Source organism: Neocloeon triangulifer, unplaced genomic scaffold (assembly GCF_031216515.1).
Source record: "Neocloeon triangulifer isolate White Clay Creek 2 clone unplaced genomic scaffold, ASM3121651v1 ptg000014l, whole genome shotgun sequence".
Taxonomy (NCBI): Eukaryota; Metazoa; Arthropoda; class Insecta; order Ephemeroptera; family Baetidae; genus Neocloeon; species Neocloeon triangulifer.
Window position 1 is genome coordinate 11,134,460 of NW_026775556.1, and position 13,974 is coordinate 11,148,433.

Sequence of the window (13,974 nt, forward strand, 5' to 3'; positions counted from 1 at the left end):
CGCCTTGATTAAGTTGCATGTAATTTTTATTTTCTTTTAACGTTGATACATAATTTAATTAACATTAATTGTAAATCAACCTAAATTTCCTTTCTTTTATGTTGCAGGGAGCTCACAGTACTTGCAGTGACGGGTCTCTCCTCAGCATGGGCAGCACCGAGATGGACGAGGTGAGTTCAAAGGTTATTTGAAAAAAAAATTACCGCACCCACGCGCCCAGAATTTGCACTCCGCAAACACACATTTGGTCCTCTGTTGGCGCACTTATCATGCAGATAAAGTTCAGTGTGTGCGAGGCCGAGTGTAAAAAGATAATATGATGCAAAGATAGGGCATATTATTGTCTCTAGCTAATCAGACCAATTTTGGGCAGATGAGTAGCAACTTGCACAGAGTAACAACGCCTTCTGCTTTCAGGACTTCCAAATCTCGGGAGGCTCAGTTCAGTTGTTTGCTGCCGACAGGTCCCATTCCGACGGTAGGGCTTTGGCCTCAAATTACGACTTTGCGAGTAAATCTCGTTGTTTTCAGGCGTGAGAGACATGGAGTCGGAAAATGGGGACAAAATCCCCCCGCTAAGCCACATTGCAGCAAAGCACAAGATAGCAGTTAGACCGAAGAGGACGCACGGCCCTCCACGGCTCAGACGGCTTCAAACCGTATGCGCTGCTGAGATTTTGTCTGATAGTTTTGAATTTATTGCTTTCCTTATTTTTTCAGACCCCTTCTGTGTTGCCATCTACCCCAGAGGCGGCCGAGGAAACCGGCGCTCTTCCTGTGGACTTCAAAAAAGGTATCAGGAGTGTGTCGGTTAACGCTATTGCGCCGCCCCCAGGCAAAAACGTGTTCATTCCTAGATTGGAACGGTCTAAGTCAGTATACGGGGTTGGCCAAAGCGCAGCCTCTGGTCTGAAACCAACGGAGATTGCAAGGCGAAGTGACCCCAGCCGTGGACCAGTCTATTCTAAAAATGTGTTTATACCTAGATTGGAACGGTCCAAGTCGGAATTCAGGATTGGCCCAATCTCAACTCCTGATCCAAAACTGGCGGAGATTTCTAGGCAAAATGACCCCAACCGTGGACCAGTCATTTCTAGAAATGTGTTCATTCCTAAATTGGAGCGGCCAAAGTCTGAATTCGGGGTCGGCCGTATCTCAACGACTGGTTCAAAACCAGCGGAGATTTCTAGGCTGAGGGACCCCAGTCTTGGATCGGTCTATTCTAGGAAAGTTACCATTCCTAGATTGGAACGGTCAAAGTCAGAATTCAGGGTTGGCCAAATCTCAGCTCCTGGCCCAAAACCAGTGGAGAATTCTAAGCAAAATGACCCCAATCTTGGACCAGTTTTTTCTAGAAAATTATTCATTTCGAGACTGGAACAGTTTGAATTTGGAGTTGCTCAAACTGCGCCCCTTGGTCCAAAGCCAGCAGAGATTTCTCGGTGGCGCGACCCCAGCTGTGGACCGATCTATCCTAGAATGAACCGCAGTTTTAAGCCATAACTGCAACATTGATGCACTTTTTATGTCAAAAATTGTATAATAATTTATATTCCATTGCACATTTGACGCTTTTGGTATTAAAAATGCATTATTAAAATTAATTTTTGATTATTTGAAAAAAAAAAAACACTCCTTAAACAAATCATTATTTTAATGAGATAAATTGAAAATTATATCAGAATAATGCAAAAACGTCTGCAAAAATTAACTCTATAGAAAATAAAAAATTACAATTTTTGCATAACATTTTCATATTAATGTTACAGTTTATACCAATTTTGTGCTTGGGGTGTACAATGTATAATTTGTTAGATTGTTTGAACTATTATGATCCTTTGCCAAAATGATTTTTTGCAATGACAAAAACTGCTTTTTATATTTACTATTATTGTATGAATTAGAGAGAGGCTTTAAATAATTACAATGTTATAGAATATATTCAGTGCAATTGCCATTGAACTTTCTTTCCACTTTAAAAAGTCTTCTACTCTTCAGCAAGTTGATAAACATTGCCTTTTTGCCCTTTAAAACGTCTAACCTGATAAAAAATCTTTGCAAAGTGGTCTAGTTGTTTTGAATATTATCTCTGCTTCTTTTTTTATCATACTTGTAAAATTATGCATATGTTGTGCCGTCGCCTATACTTTTTGCAATCTTTTTGTCTTCCCAACGCTGAAATGATATCATTGTCTCAAATATTTTATAAATATATATTTTCTCTTCTTGCTTGTGCTTTCTAAATCTGAGCTTACTGTGCCCTTTCAGATGACGTCTGCTTGCCTCCCTGTTCTCCCAGCCCTGAAATTACCCCGCAGCCAGCTGAAATCACTGTCTCTTCGCCAACAGGGCACGCGCCTCTTTCTTTCGAAGCCATGCTTGAGCGCCAACTAAAATCAGCCTCACTGCCGCCTGGCCTTGCTCTAGCCGCCGCCTCCAACGCGCCCGCCACCGAGGTCAAGCTTTCCCGCAGCCACTCAAGCACGGAGCAGCCCAACCCTGCGCTTGTCAAGCCGGCCTACCGCAGGGCAGTGTCGGCCGTGCGCATCGAGCAGGCCGCCCTAGCCAGCGCCGCAGCCTCAAAATTCAGTGCCATGTTTGGAGAATCCACGGAAGACGAAAAACCCGAAAAGTTGGAAATTGACGTCAAGCCCGAGAAAATTGAGGCGCCCAGACCGGAAAAGAGGGAAATCGTCAAACCAGATAAACTGGACATCAAACCAGACAGACCCGTACCTCTACCAAGGGTGTCTCCTATCAAGAAGGTGGAGGAAGCAACCTCTCCTGTCAAGGAAATTAAGTCGATTTTGAAAAAGGAAGAAAAGGCAGAGTCACCGACCAGGAAAGATGCCCGATCGCCTCCAATTTTGGCTCCTAAGCCAGAGCCAAGGCGAATTTCCTCCGCAAGCTCTCGGCAGAGAGTTGAACCTGTGCTGGTGCACCAAAAGGCAGAAATCCCGCCGCCTTCACCTGTGTCACCTGTAACGCCGGTTTCTCCTTCAAATTTTGTTCTTGTTTCTTACACAGACGATTCCCTGGACACCCACAGGGGCTCCGAGTTCAGCGCCCAGTCGCCCAGCTCATTGGACAGTCTCGAAGATTTCCGCAGAATTCGAAGTCCGAGTCAGTCGCAGATGGACAGTCTGGAGCGCAATCTCAAGATTTCCTCCGACTCCCTGAGTTCCGGTACCGAACTCTCCAGCACGAGTGACGACGTGCGGCCCACACCTCGATTCAGGCAATCCTGGCTACCGACAAGTGACTCCTCTGAAGATAAAATCGAAGTGCGGCCTGTAAAATTGCGCGTTGTCAAGAGCAGACATTCGGACCCTCCGGTGTCAATCGCTCCGCCGGATAATTTCATCAGGAAGTCTTCCTCAGTGGACAGCATGCTCAGTGACAACAATAATTCGAGTGGCTCTCACAGAAAAACCTCCTCAAATGACAGTATCAGCAGCACTGAGGAAGTCAATTTGCGGCCAAGCGAGATCAGAAAGCGACTCAAAGACAACGAGTGGCCGGTTAGGGTGGAAAAATCAGCCAAGCCGAGCACCCCCGAGTTCCTCCGTTTGCAGCTGAACCCTGTGGAGAGCAAGCAGGAAACGCCCGTGGCTAAAGTGGAGCCGAGTAGGAGAAGCAGCAGCAGCTCTGTCGAAGAGTTGGACAAACCGAAGTTGCTGAAGCAAAACTCTTCCCCTCAACGGCTTCGACTTTTCACCAACCCTACTGCGGTGGAAGTCAAAGCTGTGGAAAAGAAAGCAGCCGAAACCAAGGCAGTTGAAGTTTTGCCCAAGAGCCCCGAAGTCAAACTATTCGAGGCGCCGAAGGTTGTCAAGAGTTTGGCTGTCAATGGAAAGAGCACAGAAGAGAGAGGATCGATGTTCAAATCCAAGTCAATTGATATCGAAGTGGCCAAACCTCAAATTGTCAACCAGAGAGTGAAGCCACAGGAGGAAGCGCCGCCATTGCAAATTCTGCCCAGCAAGCTTAAACTTGTAGAGGAGCCGAAAGTTCAGAACGGACACCAGAATAAAACAAAGGCATTCGAAGAGGCTCCGCAAAGTAAACCGAATCAGAACGGAAGCATACAAGAGGTGGTGCTCAGGAGGAAACCATCAGCGGTAGAAGCAAAGTCCGATGAGTGCGAGCTCTTCAAAGTGTTTGCCCGTCGGTCGCTGAAGGTCACAAAGGACTCGGACAACAACTGGGAGACCCTTGGCGCGCAGAAGTCGAGGGACAGTGACAAAGAGAATGACGAAGAGGCCAAACCCACGACCATGGAGAAAACTCTCAACTCGATAAATAACAACACTGTCCCAACCAGCATGGCCAACAACAACAACAGCCTCAACCGACGACCGCAGACCTTCATCAGCAAAAGTCCGGAGCACAGGCTGGAGAGACCAGTGCAAGATAATAAGGCCCCTAGACCGAAGAGTTTTTCGTGGGGCATAAAGGACAAGGAAATCGAGCTGGTCAATGGCAGCAACTCCAACTCCGGAATGGCTTCACTGCCACCAAACGTCTCGCTGGAAAAGGCAACCATCAAGACCATGACCCCGACAGTCAAGAAGAAGTTGAACCAATGGGAGCGATGGGCGCAGCAAGGCGGAAAAACCGACTAGTGCCCTTGAGTGGTAAGGAATTTGATGTTTCTCTCTTAGCTTTTTGCGCAAAAATCTAGCATGCAAGATCATTTTAAAGGCTTTTGACTTTGATTGATTGCTTAAACGTTTTTTTAAAATTATATGAAGAATATTATCAAGAGCTGTTAATAGCTGAGAATTAACCAATATCTTATCAGGAGCACATGCAGTCAAAAGATAATGAAATTCAATGAGCCACCAACTGCGCTTCACGTGTTTGAGGTGCTCAAAATATAATCAAATCTTTACAATTGAGGGGCAATGGTTAAGATAAATTTTCTCCATAATATGTAGTAAATAATATACTTAACAAATATTTTCAGCATTTTCAGATAAACAAACGTTTCAAACAAATTTTAAAAATTGGTCTCATTTTCAGGCAAATCACGCAGTTTGAAGATGGTTTCGTGGCGCTGAGAGCATAGACGTTGTTTGCACCCACAGATAGCTCTCGTCAAAACTGACAAGAGCTGCTTTCGTCAAAGTATTTATGTTGAGCAAAGTCAAGCTGGATTTATTGGCACTGGTGGCCGCAGTTACGGATTAATCAGATTTTATTATTGAGGGATATCACACAGCTACCCATTAATGATTTTTGTACTAAAGTATATAGCGAGTTATAAGAATAAGAAAGCGAATAACAATTTATTGTTGGAATGCAAAAGCTTGGACACACCACTTTACACAAAAATGTAATTTCCTGTGATTTTTAATGATAACAATAATGAACATTGGAGACGCAAGCAAAAATATAATCGGGTTCACATCCAAAACAGTATTGAGAACATTGTCAAGAGTATTATATAAAACCCACATACTAGAAGAGCAAAAAATTGTGTCACTAAAATTGCAAGTTCCAAGTTGCGTATTATATATCAACCCTCACATAGCAAGTCTGCATTGCCTGATAATATTTTTTATTCAATTTTTAGATTCCAAAAGAGGAGACAAGATAATATTTGTACAATTTATTGAGTCAACTCATGTGGAAATAGCACTGTGTAGTTGAATGTGAATACTTACATGCCTTACTTTTCCTCCTCTTTTTGATGATGAGTGATCGGCTTGATTTGTAAATAGTAGAGAAAATTGTAACCAATTTGAAACTGAGCAAAGGTACATAATATATTATATGACGCATGTTACTCTCAAAATAACATAAGCATTCCTAAGGGCAGATTGTGTCAAGATGTGATCTTTGTTAGCAGAAAAATCACTGAAGCTGTTTGTTGGCACGAGATTGTTTTTTGGAGAGCTTTATTGCAGGCCCTTAAAATTGATAATCACTCAGAGGACCATGAGAGAAAAAAAAATTGGTTGACCCAGTTGTAGAAAACCTAAATGCATCGATAGCTGGCTTGTGGATTTTTCAAAATTTATTGGAGAAAAACATAACATATCTAACAAATTAATACCGTGAATTATATATTTTTTGCTAGGAAATTATTCTTGTTGAATCGGGATCATGACCGGGAGTGATATAAATGAATCCAAAGTTTTGTGCATGCCGCAATTAGATTGCTGGCCTTAAAATTGCTCTACTGGTTCTTTTGTATCTTAGGGTTAAGTTATCTGTAACCCGCAAAAAAGCTGAAACAAATAATGGTAACCAATTTTTTCAAACGATTTTAATGTGAGTTTTAATAATGTAAAAATTATTAACAGTATCCGCTGGGTAGAAAGGAAACTAAGCAAAAAAAATTGTGTTTTAGGTCTCTAGTCAGTTGCCTATTTTAAATATGATGCCTGAATTGTGTCAAAGTTGCATTTTTTGTTTTAAAATCGTGTACTCAATTTGCGTCTGATGTGGAGGGTTAAGTATTTCAATTTCTAAAGGAGCGTGCATGAATAATTAAATTGCAAAGCAAAACCTTTTTGTTATTTCAATTTTTTGTATTGTAATTTTTAACCAATATTTTGATTTTCTCTCCATGCAAGATGAGCAGAGGAAAATTTCTTTATTCAACACAAAATGTAATGCTGTATAATAATGTATAATTTGCTACGTACACTTCTCTCTGTAATAAAGATGAAAATAAGACGTAAGAGAAATTGAAATTAATCGCATTTTAATTGACTAAAACATTACTACGTTTATAAAGAAAGAAGAGGCACTATATAAATAATGCTTGATATAATAAGATAATCTTCTTCAAACAATTTAAATAAAAATTGAAAAAATTAGAAAAATAAAACCATAATTTAAAAATCAGCAATTGAAGTGTTAGGCAGAAAGTTATTGAAAATTAAATGTAAATAATATAAATTGAATAATCAATAAGCACAAAATTTTGAAATTGACTATGTAAATTAATTAAGTTTGCTAATTTATGCTAGCAACAAATTTTGTCTAGTTCAAGAGACAATAATACTGAATTTCGATCTCATATTTATATATTTTTATTTTTTTCTATTGATTTTGAGCAAAAAAGTTTAAGAGTAAAAATTATTAATTTTCAACTTCAGCTCAGCCCATAAGGCAGTGCACTTGGATTTTATAAGAACCGGTTCTCAATATTAAAAACTGACTATCGTTCAGTGCAAACACCGGTGAGAAAAACGAAAAACCTAAAAACACATGTTTGTTTGGTTCACAAGTGGGTGTATCTGCGGAGCCGCTTCCTTTTCCGCGAATCGCTTAAAACCCGGCTAATTTCGAAGTTTGCAGACTTGCCGATTTCGATTTGCCGATTGTGACGTGATTTTTGAGAGACACTGAAAACGATCGAGTGCAATTCAGATCGAGATCGAGAGGCTGCGTCAAGGCGTCGAGAGCTCGAGAGAGGCGTCTTCGAGGACAAAAGGGTGAGTCACAAAAGACCTTGAGGCCATTCATCAAACTTTGATCATTTTTGAGCAAATTTCTTACGATTTGCGACTTTTTGTCGCTTCTGACATTGGCCACGCTACTTTTTGAAAACATAGACCTCAAAATTACAAATTCTTGGCCAGATTTATTGATACTTTAAACTGTTTTAATTTGCATTAGTTAATTATTTCCATACATGGGACATGGGACACTGTTCATGTTAAAATCAATGGGAAAAAATGTTAATTAAAATTATGTTAATTTGAGTTAATAAATAAGTGAAAATAAATTATGAAAAGTAAATTATTAAATTAAAAAAATTGAAATAAATTTATAAAATATCTAAATTGTTAAATCTTCTATAATAAAGCAATAAAATAATTAAAAATTTTAATTTTATGACGTTATTAATAACAAATGAGCATGGCTGTTAAAAATTAAGCATGGAAGATTTAAATTATTTAAGGATATGTTATTACTGTATTAAATAATAATTACAATTTTTTCTCGTACCTATTGTGTAATTTTTTAATTTTAATTTTATATTAGCAGAAATGAATGGAGTTTCAGATATTTATATACAAGTAAATAATTTTATAAATCTACTGTTTATTATTAAAGCATTTTTTAAATTAAAATTAGCGCATGTCAACACCGCTCATAAACAATAACAAATTTAAAAATAAACTTTTTAAATGGCAATATTTGATACTAACATTGAAAAACTGCCGCTGAAATATTTAGTAACTTTTCTGGAATGCACCACACTTCTTAAAATGGAAAATGCAAATTATGTTGGATTTGCAAATAATTCGGAGCGTAATTGCAGGCCAGCACTAAAATTTCAATTCCGGCTAGAAACTCCCTGGCGTCGCAGTTTACATAGAAGTTGAGCAAAGTGCTTCTGTCCGGCTAATGAATACGCTCCCGGGCGCAATTTGCAATTGGCCGTTTGCCGGCCACCCGGGGTGCGAGAGCACTTAATTCCGAGTGTACAAATTTAGCCGGGCCAAATAATTCGGCCGTTCCGTATTCGGCCGCCGTAATGGCTGAATTTTTCATGGGCCTCCCTCCCTCCGACCCGTGCCCATAAAGTGGCCGGGACGTTAAACGCCGCAGCCAGGCCGCTTTTATTTAGCGGCCGGCGCGCATTATGCTGCAAATTACATAAATAAGCATTTTCTTGGCTTTTGTGCTGCGCCGGCCCAGAAATAATAATGTCATGTCGTGGGATTTTCACAGCATTCGCAGCATGCACAGGCGCGCCCCTTTAGGCCCTTGTTTGCGCCCGTCTCGTCTTTTTTATTTTCCTCCAGGCGCAGAGCAAATTTCCTTTTTTACGGGGTCGTCTTAAAAATTTTAATTTCTTAATGCGTGCGTGCGTGCCGTCGGCCTAGCCTTAAAGGTGCGCTCTTGTTCAGCTGCAAAACGAGTTGTTTTGGAATGCAAAGCGAAATTTGAGCGTGTTTAATTTTTTTAGAATAATTAAACATAAAACGCTAAGCATTTACTTATGTTTTATTCATTATAAAACTAGCAAGATTGAAAAATTGAATAATAATTTCCTTTCCCACTGTGAAATAAATAAAATAGATCAGATTAATCAGAAATGATGTTAAAAAATGTAATAATTTGATCATACACTGTTTTTCTTTATTGTTTATTGTAAATTTGAATGATGTGTTTGGGCAGTTATTAAGATTTTTATTACTAAATTACCGGATAGTACATAATAAGGTAACCTGATCAACATTGAAATATAGGAATATTGCCGAACGTTTACGCTATTTAAATTAAAAATTAAATTAAATAAATTCAAAGTTTAGCTTCTCAGATAATTGTTAAGTGTGCGTGTGTTTTTTTCTGTATTCATACTTAAAATTACCACCATTGCATCTGGCAGGGTAAAAAACATAGACCGTAGTGATTTAAATTTGTTGCAAATTTAATCATTTCTAGGCTCGCTTAATAAAAAACAAAATTTTTTTTTGTAGAATAATTCATTTTTAAACAGCATCCGCTCTTCTGATCACCTCCATAGGCTCCATAATCTGCTTCAATATAAAAATTAAAATATGAAAGATATTTTCAAAACACGGACTGAAATTTAATTAAGGTAGAAAATATTTCACCCTCCAGTTTTTTGTGCTTCTATCTTGTAAATTGCCAGTAAATTTTCGTCTTGAACTTTTCCATTAAAAAACAGCTCTTAACAAAAACACGATGTCATTGCCAGCGGTATCGAATAAATTCAGGTTAACGATCTCTGCGGCAGACCGTGCTCGTCGGTCGGAGCGCATATTGGGTTATTCCTCCGATATCTTCTTCTTCTTCTTCTTATTGACTAGAAAAAAACAGGGCGACTGGCCTAATAAGCAGCTTTATTAAAAGGTGATGACGTGTCAGAATATGCAGATTGCCAGTTTGCTGATTCTCGCGATAGCGCCGTGAACTGATTGAGGCGTGCTAAGGCTATTCTTCTGGTTCGGCCGCCGTGCGGTTGTTGGCGTTGCTTCCCTTTGAAGGCGCCGCGAATCTATTGATCTGGTGCGCGCGCCCGTCCCACTACACTTTCCAGCCAGCTCTTTTCGAGGGCTCTCCACGTACGGAAAAACGAACGCTCTCTCCAGACTGCGCCGCGGCGATATTAGTGTGCTGTTCACAACTCGCCCCGCCACCGGAGAAGAAGCTGCAGAATTTCGGCCGACGGCACCACAACCCAATCAAAGTTGCGAGAAAGAGAAAAACGGCGTGCCCGGAAATGAATGATGAGCGCGAAAGAGAGCAGGGCGAAAAACACTCGTCGCTTTGATTTCACGGCCAAACGTTCCCACCACCCCTTCGGCGCAAAACGCTTTCGTTTTATTTCTGCACCAAATTCTTAGCAATTATCATTTAATGGTTATGAATTTTGCTTAAGCAAACTGCTTGATATAAACTAATGCAATAAGAGGAAGAGATAAATATACTTATTATTTTATTTCTTTTTAAATGTTTCATTTCGTTTCTTTGTAATTTGTTTTAAATATGCCACGTTAAACGCTGTACATAAAAAAGGAAATGAAAAAAACAAATACAATTCTTTTAATTATATTTTAAATAAAATTATTGTTGTTATTAAAAGATTTAAAGATATTTCTTAATATTTAGTAATTTTACTACATAATTTATTTTTAAAAATTTTGTTATATATTAAATTGTGTCATTTTAAATAATTGTCTATTTATAAATCTCGAATAATGTTCAAAATTCTTTTCATGCTAAAATTACAATAAAAAACATTATTTTATATATAATTGAAATCACAATAAACTGTTATATCTGGTTTTTCAGAACATTCAATACCTCGTGTTAGCGTTGGTAACTTATATTTGTTTTTTTTTTAAATGTGACTAATTAATCGCTGCATATTGGCAAAGGCAATGAAAGACACGGAAAAAATAACAATATTCCAATATTTTTATTATTTTTTGTTACTTAAAAAATATAATCATATTTTTTTGTTTAATTCTATTATATTTATCTTTGTATCATTTATAGATATAATTAATTTTAGTTCAAATGTAATACAACAAAATTTATGTCTATGTTTGATGTTATCATAAAATTCATAGAGTTAATGATCTATTTAGTAGATTTATAAAAAAAAACTTTCTGCTGATTGCTTATTATTTCGAAGTGACAGTGATCGAATAATTCACATGGTTTACTGGAAATTAATTATTAACATCGCCGAGATGTTAATTTTCGACTCAGCAAAAAAGTAAAATCCTATTCGCGGTTGAACTTGATGGAAATTGCATCACGATCCGCGCTAACAAGAGCAAGTTGTGTTTTCTGCTCGCACGTTTAGTTTGCGTCGATAAATTGCGGCTATTCACGTCAATCGGCGATAGACGGACCAACGCTGGTCGTTACTTTGCTGCCTGGTTAGCCGCGAATTTTCGCCGGTACATAACATAATTGCCTCCGCAACTCGCTTCTCGCAACTCGGTGGCAGAGCGGCCAAAGCAAGCGCTGCTCCAGAAGCGGAAAAAGAGGAAAAAATTGAATTACGCGTGAAAAAAATTGGCCTGTCGTGCTCTGGCAGAGAAATCGGATTTTCCATCCAGACGTAAAGCGAAACATCTAAAAAGTGTGGGATGAAATTTGCCTCTGGTTTCTAGGCTGCTTTTGAAAATTGATTTGATTTTAGCCGGAAAAGCCTCAACTTATAAATTTATACTCCTATATATATAAAATTTCTTTTTCTTTCGATTGAAAAGATAGATACTGAAATATTGCAGCAGTAATGATTGCTTGGCTATATGGCAATAAAAAATTCCAAGTACTTCTAGAAACGAATTTCTACCAAAATAATCATCACGTGCTATCTCGATCGTCCCGTTTAAAATCAATCGACATATTTTCTGATGGCACCTGCATTTTTGAATCTGACTTTTTGTCACCGCAAGAGAAATCAATATGACGAGTGGCTTTGCAATAAGGGCTGAGTACATTTGGGAGCGCCAAAACCGCACAAAAACAAACCTGCAGGATTTGAAAACTGTAATTGAGATTTTATCTCGGTTGTCAGACTATAAATGTTGCCCGGGAAAAATTGGCGGTTGCACTTTTTCAAAGGCGGCGACCGAGAGCAAAGCAAAGGCAACCGAATACAATGGCGACGACGATGCTGCGGCTGCTGATCTTGGCTTGCGTTTCGCTCGCCCTGGGTATGAGTAGCACTCGTTGAATTGCGTTTCCATTGGCTGATTTTCAAATTGGTTTGAGCAGTGTTGGCGAACACCGAGGAGGAGGACTTGGTTTTGCACAAAAGGGTAGAAAACATCAAAAGCCAGGTAAATAGAATTTCTAAAATCTATTTTGATTTAATTGATTTATCCGAAAAAATTTCAATCAAAGGCCGATATTTAGTTTATCATTTTATTTCCAAATTAAGTTATTGGTTAAAACATTCTATGCCTATAAAGATTTCAAAGCATCAATCAAAAAAGTTTTTTGGAACTGGAAATGCCAAATTGTCTTGGATTGTTAAATTTATAAATAACTATGAGTTATTTAAAATATTTTGGAATACAAAACAAGCTGAAGTCAATTTTTGATTTTTTTTTTACAAATGAGCCGAGGAATGTTTATTAAGATTTAAAAACTAGACGAAAATAATTTTTTCGGAATGCAGTTTTTAAGCCTGGCTAAAATTTATATAAAAAAGCCTTTGGCAATTTTCCAGGTTTCGTTCTGAAAAAGAGTACAGTTGCCATTCCGCTTTTGTAATAATATTTTTTACCAAACTCCGTCGTACAAACATTGGCCTGAAATCAAAGTATCTGAATAAAAACAAAACTTGAAATGCAATCAAAAATCCACTTGTGTGCCGCCAGCAGCTCATGCCCAGTTTTTGCTCCTCGCGTTTCTAGGTCGATCTGATAAGAAATTTGCCCAAGCAGCAGGCGTCCAATTTTTTGTCGTCGCTGGACAACTTGTTGGCCAGTCTGATAAACGCAATTCCTCGGCCGACGAGCACCACCACCACCACCACCACTACTGCGAAACCCTCCGCCCTGCTTTAAAACGGCGCTTGTGTGCGGAGGAATTACGTTTTCACCCATCTAATTTCGTTCTCTCTCTCTTCAGTATAGAATCTCGCTAATTACGCTCGCGCTCATTTGCATACCGACGGGCGGAAAATTTCGAGGAGCTCCTTGTTTTATCAGCTGCGACCAATGTTTGTACCGCGCCATCTTAATTAGGAATAAATTTGCGGATTTTTGAACTAAATAATCTCGCTTTTCAATGCAACCGAAACACCAAAAGAAGTTTTATTTGGAAAAAAATTATTCTAGGTGGACTTGTTGGTTTTGACTTTGCCGCGGCAGCAGTCGGTCGGCCTCGTGAGCGCCCTGGACAAACTGCTGGCCGACTTGATTCACGCGATCCCCCGGCCGAGCACCACCCGAAAGCCCATCGTGGCCGTCGTCTACAATAGGCCCTACCCGGCTTTTCTGGGATGAATTTCGCGAAAAGCACAAAAGCCCGGCAGCCTAATTGCTTAATGACGGACTGAGTACACGCGTTTCTCTCGCGCCTCATTTGCATAACGACCGATTATCCCCTGAGAACGCGTGTTTTGCCTGGCCTACTGCTCGGGTGCTTAATTTTTGCATGTATGCACTGAAATAATTATAAAAGTAACTTTTTCATTTAATATACCAATAAAATTTTAGACCATAATTTTCGAAATTATTTCAAAGTTCAAATCAAATAAGTGAAAACTTGTGAGACAAAATTTTTTTTTGCACGGAGGATCCTGTAATTTAAAATGAACAAAACGAAAATGTTTAATTATGCTTCACCGCCTCTTGTCAAAGTAGGATTATTTGTAATATAATTATTCACAGTTCCATGTAAATATTTCACTACTTATATTTATAACCAATTTAGCTTTTGGTAGCTCTGATATTCCTATGACTGATTTAATTTCTCCAAGATTTTTTAGAACACTTAAAAGTGAGACAG

The 13,974-nt window shown here is 38.8% G+C and overlaps 2 protein-coding genes across 5 annotated transcripts in view; both read left to right on the forward strand.

Annotated features, from left to right (window-relative positions):
• LOC132199370 (neurofilament heavy polypeptide) overlaps positions 1-6,704 on the forward strand; it is a 38,486-nt gene extending 31,782 nt beyond the window's left edge. For 3 of the 4 annotated variants that reach the window (XM_059624022.1, XM_059624024.1, XM_059624025.1), the window contains 6 exons: positions 108-170; positions 418-478; positions 532-659; positions 721-793; positions 2,269-4,637; positions 5,026-6,704. In XM_059624022.1, the coding sequence (XP_059480005.1) occupies positions 108-170; positions 418-478; positions 532-659; positions 721-793; positions 2,269-4,625 (2,682 nt within the window). In that variant the 3' untranslated portion in view covers positions 4,626-4,637; positions 5,026-6,704. The remainder of the gene's footprint in view (positions 1-107; positions 171-417; positions 479-531; positions 660-720; positions 794-2,268; positions 4,638-5,025) is intronic. The other variant, XM_059624023.1, reaches the window with a different exon arrangement.
• Positions 6,705-7,214: 510 nt separating this feature from the next.
• Positions 7,215-13,974, forward strand: part of LOC132201549 (protein Fe65 homolog) — a 44,586-nt gene continuing 37,826 nt past the window's right edge. The window contains exon 1 of the mRNA XM_059627772.1: positions 7,215-7,451. The gene's annotated coding sequence lies outside the window, so the exon portion shown is untranslated. The remainder of the gene's footprint in view (positions 7,452-13,974) is intronic.